Consider the following 16,896-nt stretch of genomic DNA (forward strand, 5'->3'; position numbering starts at 1 on the left):
ATTGGTTATGTTGTACTCTGGAGTATCTTTATGCTGTCAGTTAGATTTTATTTAATAACCTTTGGTGAGTTATATTGGACAAGATGGCTGGGTATAATTTGAGCTGGGAGATAGATGGAGAGTTAATCTTCAGCCTAGAGTACAGATTGTCCTTTGAGTTAGTTTAAATAACAAATTATTCTCAGCTGTTTCTGGGGGCAGCCAAACTGCCCACAAATAATTCCAGGAGGATGAATAAAGACACAGAGGTTGGTATTGGGGGACAGCTTCATGCTATGGGATTCGAACTGTCCTATGCACTGCAGATCTCCCCTGGCTCATCATATGCTGAATGGTTATGGCCAATGGTTTAAGTGACTACAAAATTTAAAATGTTGCAACCTCTATTCCCCTGACCTTGCGTTTCTAGGTAGTGGGGCCTTCATGAGACTAATACATGGTTTGACCTACCTCTTCATCTAGTGGGAGGGACCAATCTGATTGAGATTGGGAGAAGAAACGAGTTAGTGTGGTTTAGACCCTTTTGAGCCTTCTTTCTTTCAGAGTAGACTATCCTCAGTTTTCATGTGATCTTTACTTACAGAGGCATTTCCATTCCTTGATGGGAGGAGGCAGGTTCAATCCAGGGATGAAAAGACTAGGTGAATATGTTTAATTTAGAGGTAAAGTTATTGAGAAGTTCACTTGGCTGTTGATTCAAGCTACAGTCGCCAATTCATTTCCACTCATTTACACAGTTGATATTCTGATCTCCATCTTTCTGACTCCACGGTCTTCTTTTCTCATTTGGTTTTGGAACTCAGGGACGATGATAAAGGAGTGATTAATTGTTACCACTAAAACTCTAATAGGTTGTTTAAATCTGTTTATTATAAACACTGTATAAATTAGTGGGTTTTTTTAAAAGCTAATCTGAGAGGTGGTCTTTTACTTGAAGAGTATAAACCATTTACATTTATAATCGTAACTGACGTGTTTGGCTGTTATTCCATCAGTTTGATTTATGCTCTTATGCTTTAAGATGCCACTGAATATATTTAAGGTCATTTTGGTTAAATGGGTCTAATTGGTAGCAAGTCTGTTTGCTAATTAATTAATTTTGTGTGTGACCTTACATTGCCTAGGCTTTAAAGGTACTTATATCAATAACATTTTATAGGTGCTCTTCCAGAATTGAAAGAAGAGGAGGCGCAGCCATCACCAAAACCACGTTCTGGAGCTGTGGAAGGAACATTTAGAATTGTTAAGGACTCTCTCAGTGATGATGTTGTTAAAGCCACTCAAGCAATCTATCAGTTTGAACTCTCAGGTAAGGGTTACTTCTGGTAATCTGGAGCTTTTATGAAACAAAGTAGGATATTTCCCTTGAAAGTATATCAGCCTCCAGTAGTAATAACCTGGAATAGTTGGCTATATCCAGACCCTTACCCGAGAATGTAGACATTTAAGAGTAGCAAATAACTACTGGTTTGTATTTTTGTGTTCTTTTCTTTTTGATTTTTGTCCATCTGTTAAGTTTCTGATTTGTGGTTACCATGGGGTTCATATATGTTGACCCATAATTATATCTATGTGTTTTAAACTGGTATTTCCACATATAAGTGATAGACCTGTTTTCTACTTGTTTTTGTAGTTCTTCTCTGTTCTACTGATTTGTATTTTTAAGTTAATATCAGTGCATATGGACATATGTAAAATAAAATTTCCTTACAGATACTTCCAGTGTTAAGTAACTCCTTAGTGTATGTAATTGAGAGAAAATCCTATTTAGAAGGGTATATGGATCATGACAGGTAGTATAATACAGTCATTTATCAACCATGTGCACCTTGCCTGTTTTTTGGCTGCACCACGGGCTTATGGTATCTTACTTCCCTGACAAGGGATTGAACCGGGGCCCACAGCAGTGAAAGTGCCGAGTCCTAAGCACTGGACTGCCAGGGAACTCCCTTGCCATTTTTTATCTTTGATATTATTCAGGTCACTCTGAATGCAGTCAGCTTTTAAAACCTCTCAGTATTTTTCTTCTCAAAAAAAAATGCATTAGTATTAATGCATGTTAACAAGAGTTTTAAGAATTAGCTACCACAGTCCCATTGTACGCAAACTTTGACATTATCAGTTCCTTTATACTTTGTCACCTCTATTTTATCTTAATCCATCTGCATCTTCCTGTTTTTACTTCCTTTCCTTAGAACCCATGGTCCATTGCTTCAATCACTCTTTTACCTGTATCCTAAACTTCCTGACCTGGTGCTTATGTCACCAGCTGTCAAAATCCTAGTCCTGGATGATCAAACTCTCTGGCTGCTCCACACTTGCATCCAGGTTGCTAAGTCTTGCTGGAGAAATGGCAGGGGGTGGGGGGTGGAATCACACCACCCAGTGAATCTGTACCAGTAAAAATTCATCACTGCTCCTCTCCAATGTCAGAATTCTGTGTTTCTGTGGTCAGCTTATTGCCTCATTTTCCACAGTGACTTTTTTAAACCTCTCAGTGTTCCTCAAATCTCCCATCTCTCCCTTCACCACTTCCCTGCCAGTTTCAGCAGATAAAGTGACCTCCTCTTTCACAGAGATAAGGGAAGCCTACAGACAGGAATTGCTTCAGCTTCCTGCCATCTGATACCAAACTGTTGTAGGCATTGACCTCTCTTCCTCCTCTCCCAACAGGCAGAGCTCAACTCCACATCCGTGCATCCTAAGCTTTAATGTCCATACTGATCACCGCTGGGCATGCTAAAAATGCAGAATCTGATTCAGTAGGTTTGAGGTAGGGTCTGAAGTTTGCATTTCTGATGTGATGACAGTACTGCAGTTCATGGATCACACTTTGAGTAGCAAAGTTCTAGATCCCATTTCCTCTGGTCTCCTCAGGAAATGTGTGCTGTCTCTTCCACCTGTTCATCCTAAAGCCTCCTTCCCAGTGGTTTTTTTTAACATTCCCAAAGTCTATTCTATCTTTAAAAAAAACCCAGCAATAACAACCTTCCCAATCACACCCCCCACCCCCCATCTTTCTTCTCCCTTTCAGAGCCAAACTTATTTTCATCTACAGTTCACTCTGTTCTGGTGTCATTTTTCTGCATTCCACTGAATTTGCTCTCACCAAGGTCCTCGGTGGCTTCTGTGTCACCAGTGGGCACTTGTCATTCTTACCTTGTCGCCACTCTGCAACATTTGATGCTGTTGACCTCTCTTTCCTTCTGGAAACGCTCCATTGCTTTTTTCTGTGTCTCTGTGTCTATAATCATGTCTTGTCAGTCTCCTGTGCTAGATGCTTCTCCATCCTTTCCTTAAATGTTGATATTCTTCAGGTCACTGTCTTAGCACTCCTTATACTCTACAGACTTTGTCTAGGAAAACCCCAACCCGTCACATGGCTTTAGTGACCATAGTGGCTGATTCCTTATGTATCTATCTTCCTAGCCCGGTCAGACTTCATTTGACATTTTCATTTGGCTGTCACAAAGGTACCTCAGTCTGAAAATGTCAGTAACAACTCACCATTCCTAATACCTGCTTTTGGCACTACTTGTTAAATCTGCTCTTCTTCAGTAGTCCTCTCAGTAAAAAACACAGCAGTATTTACCCAGCTTCCCAAGCCAGAAACTAGCAAAGCAGATCATTCTTCTGCACCCTCCCTACCTTTTCCTCTTCATTCAATCAGTTACCTAGTTTTGTGATATTGCTTTGAAGTTCTCTCTCAAATATGCGGACTTTTTTCCATTTCCACTGCTGCAATCCTGACCCAGGCATACATCCTCAAGCTCCTGAACAACCCCAGTACCTTCCTAAATTGTCCTCTGTATCCTCTTTATCCCTCTTCAATATCTACTCTACACTGCTGTTAGGCTGGTCTATTTAAAATACAAACCTAATGTCATTCTCCTTCCATGGCGTATGGATGAAATCAGCGAACCCTTTACATGGCTTACTGTGCTCTGCATCTGGACTGCCTAACAAGCTCATCCGAGGCCACCATCCACTCTCTTTGTACATTCCAGTCCTTCTGTTCCTTTTTTCAGTTCCTCATCAAGCAAATATTATTTATTTATTTGGCTGCACTGGGTCTTAGTTGAGGCATGTGGGATCTTCGTTGCCACATGCAGAAGCTTTAGTTGCAGCATGTGGGATCCTTAGTTGTGAACTCTTAGTTGTGGCACGCGAACTCTTAGTTGTGGCACGTAAACTCTAGTTGTGGCACGTGGGATCTAGTTTCCTGACAAGGGATCAAACCTGGGCCCCCTGCATTGGGAGCACGGAGTCTTAGCCACTGGACCACCAGGGAAGTCCCCCATCTAGCAAATTCTTACTTAACTTTTTTTTTTTACTTAACTTTTAAATCTCAGCTGGGCTTTCCTGACTCCACATCACCCTCCACTTCCTGTTTTGTAAGAACCATGTTATTGAGGAGTCTTCAGAGCCTAGCCGAGTGCCTGGCCCATAATAAGTACTTAATAAATATTGGCTGAATTTGTTAGAGGCCTGGGGATTTCAACCTGGGTAACAGCATTATATATGATTATTCTAATTGTACAGTTATTAACTTTAAGAAAAACAGGGCTTCTTTAACATTGATTTCTACATCTTTCTTTTCTGTGTAGGTGAAGATGGTGGAACATGGTTTCTTGATCTTAAAAGCAAGGGTGGCAATGTCGGATATGGAGAGCCCTCTGATCGGGCAGATGTGGTGATGAGTATGTCTACTGATGATTTTGTAAAAATGTTTTCAGGTGAGTTTTAACTTTACTTGTTTACTGATTGTTCAAGGAAAATTCTGTTAGGTAGGCTTCATTTCTACTAGTTGGACTAAGATATCATTTCCAGTAACACCTTGGTTACCAGAGGTGCTGAACTTAGCTGCAGCTTGTTTATCAAGAGTAAGATCATGCTTCAGTCTTGCCAACTATTTTAATAGGAAACTGCAGCCATCTCCCGTGGCCCAGTGACCCTGCTTTCTGTGGAATCCATCACTAAGAAGAGCATCTGCATAATTTTCTGCTTTGCCCATGTATCTCTAAATGTGCCAGAAAAATTTTAAGGGTAATTTTTTTCTATTTTCTACTCTTAAAACACTACTCCAGATGGTAAGTTAATTAACACATGTACTTATTAGAAGCAGCACTTTAAAATTTTTTTCTTAATTTATTTATTTTTGGCTGTATTGGGTCTTCATTGCTGCGTCCAGGCTTTCTCTAGTTGCGGAGAGCAGGGGGCTACTCTTTGTTGTGGTGGGTGGGCTTCTCATTTCAGTGGCTTCTCTTGTTGCGGAGCTCGGGCTCTAGATGTGTGGGCTTCAGTAGTTGTGGCACGTGGGCTCAGTAGTTGTGGCTCGCGGGCCCTAGAGCACAGGCTCAGTAGTTGTGGTGCACGAGCTTAGTTGCTCCTCAGCATGTGGGATCTTTCCAGACCAGGGATCGAACCCATGTCCCCTGCATTGGCAGGTGGATTCTTAACCACTGCACCACCAGGGAAGTCCCAGAAGCAGCACTTTAAACAAAAGTATTGTAACATTTTAATCTGAAGATCCTAAAGATTCATTTAATGAGTTATAAACGTTATTTATTCTTCATTCTGTTTTAATCTTCATAAATTGAAGATCATAGTGTATTCTGTGCCCTGTAAGTCTCGCTTTCCATTTCTAACCCAGGATGCTAATGGCCTACATACTACCTGAGCCAGTTTGTGTGTGATGTTACTAATGACTGAGGTTTCTTCAACTTTCCCGCCCTTTTTTTAAACAGTAGTGCTAAATATTCATGGTACAAAAATTAGAAAATATGCTTCGGAAAAAAGAAAATAAATAAAATTATTTTTTATTGTACTACTGAAAGAGAACCATCAGTTGATTTTTGGTTTAAAGTCATATATATATTTTTATGAATGTATATAAATATATAAGTGTGCTTATAAAAACAAGATTATAGCATTGCTGCTGTTTGGTAACCTTTTTCACTTAGTACTTAGTACATTATAAGTACACTAGTACTTAAAAGTACTAGTGTACTTAAAAGTACATTAAAAGTACTTAGTACATTACAACATCTTTTAATGATAATGAATAGTTATCACTTTAATCATTTTTTTAAAATAAATATATTGATTGATTGATTTTTGGCTGACTTGGGTCTTTGTTGCTGCGTGCAGGCTTTCTCTAGTTGCGGCGAGCAGGGCCTACTCTTTGTTGCGGTGCACAGTCTTCTCATTGCAGTGGCTTCTCTTGTTGCGGAGCACGAGCTCTAGGCATGCGGGCTTCAGTAGTTGTGGCTCGCGGGCTCTAGAGCACAGGCTCAGTAGTTGTGACACAGGCTCTAGAGCATAGGCTCAGCAGTTGGGGCGCATGGGCTTAGTTTCTCTGTGGCACACGGGATCTTCCTGGACCAGGGCACAAACCTGTGTCCCCTGCATTGGCAGGCGGATTCTTAACCACTGCGCCACCAGGGAAGCCCCTCTTTAATCATTTTAATAGTTTCTTTAGTGTTTGTTTAGTGTTTCAAAATCTCTTTCTCTGTAGGGCTTAAACATAGTGCTTTGGATGCTAAATAAATGTTTGGTAAATTTGAACCTTATAAATATGCAATATTTTGAACTTAAAGACCTTTAAAAATAAAAAAATTATTGTCAATTTCCAAACAGAAAATAACAGTAATTTTAGCTAATATGTATATGATTACTATTGAGTTAAGCAATATTCCCAATAATGGTTTGAGATAAAAGATTTTCTCTATTTTATAAAAAGGGAGACTGAAGTATTGCTTAATTAAATAATAAACCCAGAGTCACTTGGTGGGTGAGTCAATGTTGGAGTTAGAATTCGAATCCAAGCTAACTCGCCAGCTCATACACTTCTAAATCATTATGCTATTTTGCCCTCCGAAGGTGAAAGAATCAAGTTACCTCCTTAATTTACGTTTTATTTGTGTAGCATAAACTTATAAGGGGCTTTCCATTTATATCTTTCTGTCAATGTGCTCCTGGATCGGCTAGGGGAGGTCAGTCAGCTAAATGAGTGATTAAAATATATATATATTCTTATAAGGTTTATTTTATTTTATTTATTTATTTTGGCAATGCCAAGTGGCACGTGGGATCTTAGTTCCTTGACCAGGGATCGAACCCACACTTCTTGCAGTGGAAGCGCAGAGTCTTAACCACTGGACCGCCAGGAAAGTGCCTTATAAGGTTTATTTTATAGCAGCAGTTCAGATTGGGAGCAAATAACTTTGCTTCTGCTTCTTATGTCTTTTCATTCTTATTCTTTATCCCATCTACTCTCCTTTGAATGGGCGCAATTTAGACCTTATATCCTAAGCATTCTCTTTTAAGAAGCCATAGCCATTTCTGTGACCTAATCTATAGAGTGGATATGTTATAAATTTAAAAAATTAAAGCAACTACTGATCAACTAATCAAAATCTCTCTTTTTGGCCAGTAGAGGCCACTGTAAAGCATTATAATAGAAAGAAAATATATTGTACAAGATTACCTGATTAATATATTGGGAAGAGAAATATACACACATACACATACATATAAAATTGTTCTTACTAGTAGTTTTAAAGTTATTTTTTAGAACAGTTTTGTTAAGGTATAATTTACATACCATAAAATCTACCCATTATAAGTATATATGATTTTTAGTAAATGTATAGGGTTGTACAACCATCACTTATAATCCAGTTTGAGAACATTTCTATCACTCCCTCCAAAATTCTCTGTCTCTTTGCAGTCAATCCCCCTTTTTACTGCCCAGCCAGCCAGACACTAACCTGCTTTCTGTCTCTATAGATTTGCTGTTTCTGGACATTTCATATAAATGGGATTATAAAGTATATAGTCTTTCGTATTTGGCTTCTTTTACTTAGCATAAGGCTTTTGAGATTCATCCATCATGTGGTAGCATGTATCAGTAGTTCAGTTCCTTTTTATTGCTGAGTAGTATTCCGTTGTATGGATATACCTCATATTTACCCACTCACCAGCTGGTGGATATTTGGGTTGTTTCAAGTTTTGGGGTATTATGAATAATGCTGCTGTGAATATTTTCATACACATATTTGTCTGGATATATATTTTCATTTCTGTTGGGTAGATTTCTAAGAGTCTAATTGCTGGGTCATGTGGTAAGTTGATATGTAACTTTTTAATAAACCACCAAACTTTGCTAAAGTGGCTGCACTAATTTTATATTCTTGTCAGCATTGTATAAAGGTTCAGGTTTCTCCAAATCCTCACCAGCACTTAACTAGTGCCTTTTATTTTTTTACAGTGTTATTGAGGTATAATTGATAAATAAAAACTGTATATATTTAAGGTATATAACACGATGACTTGGTATTTGTATACACTAGGAAATTACTATACTCAAGCTAATTAACACATCCATCACCTTGCATGGTTACCTTCTTTTTGTTGTCATGAGAACACTTAAGATTTACTCTCAGGAAATTTCAGCAAATTTCAAGTATACAGTACAGTATTATTAACTATAGTCGCCGTGCTGAACATTAGATCCCTAGAACTTATTCACCTTATAACTGAAAGTTTTACCCTGAGACCAACATCACACCATTCTACTCTCTGCCTCTGTGGGTTTGACTTTTTTAGGTTCCACATATAAGTGAGGCCATACAGTTTTTGTCTTCTTGTGTCTTGCTTATTTCATGCAGCATAATATCCTCCAGGTTTATGCATGATGTCACAAATGGCAGTGTCTTTGTTATCATAGCCATTCTAGCGGGTGTGTGGTGGTATCTCGTGCTTTGAATTTTCATTTTCTTAATGATTAATAATGTTGGGCATCTTTCCATGTGCTTAATAGCTGTTTATATTTGATGAACTGTCTATTCAAATGTTTTGCTCGTTTTTATTTATTTATTTATTTATTTATTTAATCTTTTTGGCTGTGTTGGGTCTTTGTTGCTGTGCGCGGGCTTTCTCTAGTTGTGGCAAGCGGGGGCTACTCTTTGTTGCGGTGCGCGGGCTTCTCACTGCAGTGGCTTCTCTTGTTGCGGAGCACGGGCTCTTGGCACACGGTAGTTGTGGCACGCATGGTCAGTAGTTGTGGTGTACGGGCTTAGTTGCTCCCTGGCATGTGTGATCTTCCCAGACCAGGGCTCGAATCTGTGTCCCCTGCGTTGTCAGGCAGATTCTTAACCACTGCGCCACCAGGGAAGCCCTTTGCTTGTTTTTAAATTGACTTGTCTTTTTATTATTAAATTGTAAGAGTTCTTTATAAACTCCAGATGCATGTGACTTGAAAATATTTTCTCTCAGTCTGTGACTTATCTTTTCATTTTCTTAGTGGTGTCTTTTTTTTTTTTTTTAAAGTTGTGTTTTTGTTTTTTTTTTTTAATTATTTATTTATTTATTTATTTGACTGTGTTGGGTTTTCGTTTCTGTGCGAGGGCTTTCTCCAGTTGCGGCAAGCGGGGGCCACTCTTCATCGCAGTGCGCGGGCCTCTCACTATCGTGGCCTCTCTTGTTGCAGAGCACAGGCTCCAGACGCACAGGCTCAGCAGCTGTGGCTCACGGGCCCAGTTGCTCCGTGGCATGTGGGATCCTCCCAGACCAGGGCTCGAACCCGTGTCCCCTGCATTGGCAGGCAGACTCTCAACCACTGCACCACCAGGGAAGCCCAGTGGTGTCTTTTGAGTTACAAAAGTTTTTAGTTTTGATAGTCTAATGTGTCATTTTTTTTCTTTTATGGTTCATGCTTTTTTCCCCTAAGTATTTCATTCTTTTTTAATGCTACTGTAAATGAAATTATTGTGTTAATTTTATTTTTTAATTATTTGTTGCTAGTATACATAAATACATTTGACTTTTGTGTAAATTTTATATCCTATGAATTAACCAGTGAAGCTACTTGGGCCTGGGATTTTTTTGTGGGAAAATTTTTAATTACCAATTTGACTTATTGTTCTATGTCAATAGCTTTTTAAATTTTTTATTGATATATAATTCACATACCATGTAATTCATCCATTTAAAGTAAACAATTGACTGTTTTTTTAGCATATTCACAAATGTTCGCAACCATCACCACAGTTGATTTTAGAACATTTGCATCACCTCAAAAAGAGAAACCCAGGACCCATTAACTGTTAATCCCATATCCCCCATCTCCTGCCCCTAGCCCTAAGCAACCACTAATCTACTTCCTGTGTCTGTAGATTTCCCTATTCTGGACTTTCATATGAAGAGAATCATATATATGGAATTTTTTTGTGTGACTGGCTTCTTTGCAGTGTGTTTCTTCTTTTAGCTTGTTTTCAGGTTTCATTCTTGATGTAGCATGTATCAGTATTTAATTCTCTTCTTTAAAAATGGAGATGAAATTCACATAACATACAATTAACCTTGTAAAGTGTACAGTTCAATGGTATTTAACTTAGTGCATTCACAATGCTATGCAACCACCACTTCTCTTTAGTTTCAAAACTTTTTCATCACCCCAGAAGAGCACCCTATACCATTTAAGTAACATCCCATTCCAGCTTCCCACCTCCCATGGGAACTGCTAATGTGCTTTCTCTCTCTGTGGATTTGTCTATTCTGGATAGTTTATGTAAATGGAATCATTAAGTATGTGACCTTTTGTGTGTGGCTCTTGTCACTCAGCATAATGTTTTCAAGGTTCATCTAAGTTGTAGCATGTGTCAGTACTTCATTTCTTTTTATGACTATCTGTTGAAAGATATTTTGTTTGGCTGTTATAAACAATGCTGCTATAAACATTTGTGTCCAAGTTTCTGTGTAGATTTATGTTTTCATTTCTCTTTATTGCTGGGTCATATGGTAATTCTACGTTTAACTCTTTGAAGAACTGCGAAAATGTTTTCCATAGCACCTGAACATTTACATTCCTACCAGCAACGTATGAGGATTTCTATTTATCTGTATCCTTGCCCTCACCAACACTTGTTTTTGTTTTTTGTTTTTTTACAATAGCAATCCTAGTGAGTATGAAGTAATATCTCATTGTCGTTTTGATTTGCATTTCCCTAATGACAAATGCTGTTCAACATTTTTTTCATGTGCTTATTGGTCATACGTGTATATTCCTTGAAGAAATGTCTATTCAGGTCCTTTTCCCATTGTAACTGGATTTTTTTATCTGTTTAATTTAATTTTTTTTTTGAGTTTTAAGAATTCATTCTCCCTGTGTCAGATTACCTGTCAGTGTACTTTTTTTCTGGAGCTCTTTGTCTTCTTATTACAATCCAAACAGATAGCTCATGGGGAATTCCCTGGTGGTCCAGTGGTTAGGACTCCATGCTTCCAGTGCTGGGGCCCCGGGTTCAATCCCTGGTCAGGGATCCTGCAAGGTGTGTGGTGCAGCCAAAAAAAAAAAAGAAAAGAAAAGAAAAAGAAAAAGAAATGGGTTCTAAACAGATAGCTCATTAAGTCTGCTACACAGCTGTGATCCTAGAAATTTCTGTAACTCTCTCCTGCATTGAATCTCCTGTTTCCTGTATCTCTTTCTTTTTTCTTGGTTTACATCCTCATTTTGGTGGCACCCATTCTCCAGTAGCTTCATTATAAAGGATACATAAGAGGCAATTTTTGTGAGTATCTAAAACTACCTGTATTCTCCCAACACATTGATTATTTGTCTGGGTAGAGATTTCTGTGTTGCAATTCATTTTCCCTCAGAAAATGAAGTCATTGAAGTCATTGTTCCACCTTCTAAGATTACGATGGAGGATTTGATACTATTCTTAATCTTTTGTATCCACCACTCCCCTTTCTGAAAGTTTTGGAATCAAAATGATCTCTTTCTCTGTAGTGTTCTGAAATTTCACAATGATACAAGGTTTTTTTTCATTCATCTTCCTGGATACTTGATGGGCTCTTGGGGAATGTATCTTATATTATTTCTTTGATAGCTATCTCAGTTTTCTCAGTTCTCACTTTCTGAAGAAAACATTAAATCTCTGATTTAATCACCTTACACTTAGGGCCTTATTCTTTCCTTTAAAAAAAAAATATGTATATATAGTAAGGAAAATTTTATTTCAAAAGATTATTGTGGCGGGGGTGGGGGGGGTGCTGGTTCATAGAGAGAGCCTTCTGTAATAGCGGGAGGGGGAATTTTGCAATAGAGAGACTGCTGTGACCAGAAGATTGCAAGTGTCTCCTTTCTATTACATTCTAATATTGTGGATATATCAAAATCTTAATTTCCAAGAGTTCACTCATGTTTTCTCAGCTTATTTTTTCTTCTCTTACTGCCCCCTTCTTCCTCCTCACTCTACCCCATTCCATTCACCTTCACCTGCTTCTCCCACTACCTCTCTCTTCAATACCCATTTCCTGTGCTTCTCCTCCTTACCCCTTTTCTTAGCATCCTGTTGTTGATACATTGTAACAGCTTGTCTTATCAATGAGGACATGAATTACAGAACTTTTAATTTGTTCATTTGTTTCATTTCTGTTTCTTCTATGCCTGCAGTCTCTGTTTCCCCCAAATTGCTTTGATTTGTTTTTGGTTTTGGGGTGATTTTTTTTTTTCCTGGTCTCCATTTGCTGCCCATTCATCTTTAACAAGCAAGGCTATGTAAAGCTGATTGGAAGCTGTGTATGCATGAGTGGGGCTGTGGACTGGTGGGTTTCACTGCAGAGTGAGAGAGCAAGGAGCCAGTTTTTTAGCTGAAGCCTAACAGTGAAAAGATTGGGAAATGAGAGTAGCAAATAAAAACAAAGTTCCCTCCCTTCATGGAGCTCCTATTTATTATATGTTGTTATTAGCTACAATTCTGTTTTAATGCCCCATTTTACATTCTGGCATTTCTGTGGTTAAAATACTGCTAAGACGTACTTCTGTGTCCATACACTATACTTTTAATGTCATTTCTTAAGAAAATTATATGCATTTATACCATTTGACTTTTTGACTCAACTTGAAATGTTAAGAGTTTAATGAACTATAATAGATTGGAAAATAACTAAAATAGATAGTATTTGTTTACTACAATTCATTTGAGGGCCATCTATTCTTCAGTGTACTGTGCATGTTGCATCTTCTGCTTTTTGATGTAATCTTTTGTTGATTGTTGCTTTTATATTATCTCTCATACTACAAGATATAGTTAACATCTAAATCTAGGAATTGGGATTCCCAAGATACTGATAAAAAGATGCTATAAAAGAAATTTCTGTGTTTCAGAGGTTTATAGAACTCAGAGATTCTTTTTATAAGCATGTTCTTGAAGCGGTACATCCCTAAGGGCACTAATGGCTGATTTTTCCTCTCTCATTTTCTCTTTTTAGGGAAACTAAAACCAACAATAGCATTCATGTCAGGAAGATTGAAGATTAAAGGAAACATGGCCCTAGCAATCAAATTGGAGAAACTAATGAATCAGATGAATGCCAGGCTGTGAAGAGAAAAAAAATGTTGACCGCTAAGCTCAAAAATAAAAGGGTTCAATAGTTAAAATTGAATGTTTGTTTTCATCCCTATTATATGATAAGGATATGCATGTTTGTTCTAGAAAAAATAGAATTTCTGTATCTGTAAGAGTTGAAATTGTAATTAAAACAGCTAGCCAACCAAACATAAGCATCATTAAGTAGAATTCTAAGACATTCTGTTTTTCTTATTTTGTGAGTTTTGCCCTCTGAGTCCTGTATCTCATACACCATCATCTTCTGGGAAAAGTATTATTAGTAATCAGTCAGGGTCAAGCAGCAACATTACTCTTTTATATCTTTTTCCCATGTAAAATGAGACTAGTCTGTTTTAAACTTTTCAGTTTAGGATTGTATACTAATGATATTTTAGATTTTTATAAATTTGTTTTAAAGAAAATCTTCTATATTACATTTTCACAGAAATCACATAATAAACTACTTAATAAATACTATTTGTGAAGACAAATTAAACAAAAAGTATATTTTGTTAACTACCTAAGTGTAAGGTATTTTACCTATAGGAAAATATTATTCATGTAATTCAACTAACTGCAGTATATATATCCTATTTTAAAGTATGTAAAAATATCTATCCTAAGATAATTCCTCCCCAAAAGTGTGCACTTGGTCACAGTGTTTTGAAATGAGAACATTAGAATAGATGGTTGTTATGGGCTGAATGGTATGCCCCCTTCATATGTTGAAGTTCTAACCCCCAGAATCTCAGAATTGATTGTATTTGGAGATAAGATCTTTAAAGAGGTAAGTTAAAACCCAGGCTTTTAGGGTAGGGTGGGCCATAATCCAGTCTGACTGATGTCCTTATAAGAGGAAATTTGGACACAAAAGAGAGACCAAGGAGGCACACACTAGGAATGACCTAGTGAGGTCTAGTGAGGAATGACCATGTGAGGACCAGCAAGAAGGCAGTCATTTGCAAGCCAAGGAAAGAGGCCTCAGAAGAAACCAAACCTACTGACACCTTGATCTCAGACTAGTCTCCAGAATTGTAAGAAATTTCTGTTGCTTTAGCCACTCAGTCTGTGGTATTTTGCTATTGCAGTCCTAGTAAACTAATGCAATAGTTTGTTTGTATTTCTGTTACGAACACAAGTTCCTGTGCACTACACACAGTGAGGCCAAACAAACTGAAACATTGGCGTTTGTAGCAGAGAAAGGTTTATTACAGGGCCAAGCAAGGAGAATGGGTGGCTTGTGCTCAGAAAACCCAAACTCCCCAATGGTTGTCAGGGAGAAGTTTTTATAGGCAGAATTTGGGGTGAGTGCTGTGTGACTTTCTTCTGATTGGTTGGTGGTGAGGTAACAGGGAGGTGTTTTAGAAATCTTGTGCTCAACCTGAAGTTACTATCCTCCACCTGGGTGGGGGCCTTAGTTCTTACAGAAGAACTCAAAGATATTGTTATATATATTCCTTGAGGAGGCACCAGGACCCTGCCCCAAGGCTGCACTATTGTTTCTTGACTGCTCCTCCCCTGTTTCTGCATTCCCTCCCTTCCCTGATTAGCAACTGTTTGAATCTGCCCTTTGTAACTCAGTGAAGGTCAAGGAGGCTGAATGAAGCCTATTTCCTACAAACAAGAAATAGGGGACACAGAAAGGCTTTGTACCTAGGATGGCCCCACAGGGTCCTTCTCTGTTTCATTTCTTGTTTTAAAAAAGTTAAACTTTTTTTTTTTTTAAGCTCCTATCTTTCCTTTTAATCAGTTAAAAATACTGTTCAGTGTAATTCTTTCACTTCTCACCTTCCACTCACTAATATTATTGTGCTGTTAAGCAACTTAGCTAATTCTGACATTTTGTAGAATCATAACATTAGGAGCACTTAATCTGTATTTTACAAATGAGGAAACAGAGGATCAGAGATAGGAAAGGACTAGTCCAAGGTCAAAATTAACAAGCCCTTTCCAACAACCTCCCAGTACATTGGCCTTGGATAGAACTTGAAGACCGCACTTCCCCCTCGGTGAAGCCCAGATAGATTGACTTTGATGTGGCAGCCTCACAACTCCCTTGGCATCTCCCGTTCATTTCCAGCCACATTAGGATCCCTGTCAGATGTTGCCAGCAGACTCCTTTTCTACTGAAATTTTCTAAAGACTTTTCTCCTTTCTCTGCATTTTCCACATGGCTTCAAAGCTTTGGGAAAATAAAAACTAGAAAATATTGTGAGGCAGGAATTCTGGAGTTTGGTTACTGAAACATGAACTTGCTAATTAAAAGGCTTTAGGATATCAGAAGAAAATCTTTCCACAGGGCCCTGGTTTTCATATCAGTAATTGAGGGAGTTGGATGAGGTCATCTGCAGCCTCTTTTTGCTTATTATCACTAAGACGTAGTGAGCAGTCTGTACTGCTCACTATAAATAAAGGTACCACAGCTACATTCCTAAAGCTTTCTCTCTTGCCACATCCCCCAGCTGCCTTAATGAATGCATGTGTTCCCTTCTCTTGGATCTTGCCCATTAACTGCACTGAGGTTGTAGAGTCTCCCAGAAGTTTTGAATGTCCATTTTGTGTGTGGTTCAGTATCCATTTGACCCCTGTTTCTGAAATGGAATGGTATGGAGGGAAACCATGCCATTCGGCTTTTTAGTGTTTGATGAAGTTATTTAGGCATTTTAAAGATGGTTTGTTGATCCCTGGTGTCTAGACAACATCCCAGGACAATTAAATCAGAATCTCTTGGAGATTAACCAAGATGGCGGAGTAGAAGGACGTGCTCTCACTCCCTCTTGCGAGAGCACCAGAATCACAACTGGCTGCTGGACAATCATTGACAGGAAGCCCCTGGACTTCACCAAGGAGGATACCCCACGTCCAAGGACAGAGGAGAAGCCACAGTGAGACGGTAGGAGGGGCGCAATCAGAGTAAAATCAAATCCCATAACTGCTGGGTGGGTGACTCACAGACTGGCGAACACTTATACCACAGAAGTCCACCCACTGGAGTGAAGGTTCTGAGCCCCACGTCAGGCTTCCCAACCTGGGGGTCCGGCTACGGGAGGAGGAATTCCTAGAGAATCAGACTTTGAAGCCTAGTGGGAATTGATTGCAGGACTTTGACAGGACTTGGGGAAACAGAGACCCCACTCTTGGAGGGCACACACAAAGTAATGTGTGCATCGGGACCCAGGGGAAGGAGCAGTGACCCTGGGGGAGACTGAACCAGACCTACCTGCTGGTGTTGGGGGGTCTCCTGCAGAGGCGAGTGGTGGCTCTGTTTCACCGTGGGGATAAGGACACTGGCAGCAGAGGTTCTGGGAAGTTCTCCTTGGCGTGAGCCCTCCCAGAGACTGCCATTAACCCCACCAAAGAGCACGGGTAGGCTCCAGTGTTGGATTGCCTCAGGCAAAACAACCAACAGGGAGGGAACCCAGCCCCACCCATCAACAGTCAAGTGGATTAAGGTTTTACTGAGCTCTGACCGCCACAGCAACAGTCAGCTCTACCCACC

The 16,896-nt window shown here is 39.0% G+C and overlaps 1 protein-coding gene across 5 annotated transcripts in view; it reads left to right on the forward strand.

The window, feature by feature from the left end:
* HSDL2 (hydroxysteroid dehydrogenase like 2) overlaps positions 1–13,447 on the forward strand; it is a 94,461-nt gene extending 81,014 nt beyond the window's left edge. For 4 of the 5 annotated variants that reach the window (XM_082404111.1, XM_082404109.1, XM_082404112.1 and 1 more), the window contains 3 exons: positions 1,160–1,309; positions 4,608–4,736; positions 13,279–13,447. In XM_082404111.1, the coding sequence (XP_082260237.1) occupies positions 1,160–1,309; positions 4,608–4,736; positions 13,279–13,391 (392 nt within the window). In that variant the 3' untranslated portion in view covers positions 13,392–13,447. The remainder of the gene's footprint in view (positions 1–1,159; positions 1,310–4,607; positions 4,737–13,278) is intronic. The other variant, XM_082404110.1, reaches the window with a different exon arrangement.
* The last annotated feature ends 3,449 nt before the right edge of the window (positions 13,448–16,896 follow it).

The sequence above is a fragment of the Balaenoptera borealis genome (assembly GCF_965194805.1).
Source record: "Balaenoptera borealis genome assembly, chromosome: 8".
Classification (NCBI taxonomy): Eukaryota; Metazoa; Chordata; class Mammalia; order Artiodactyla; family Balaenopteridae; genus Balaenoptera; species Balaenoptera borealis.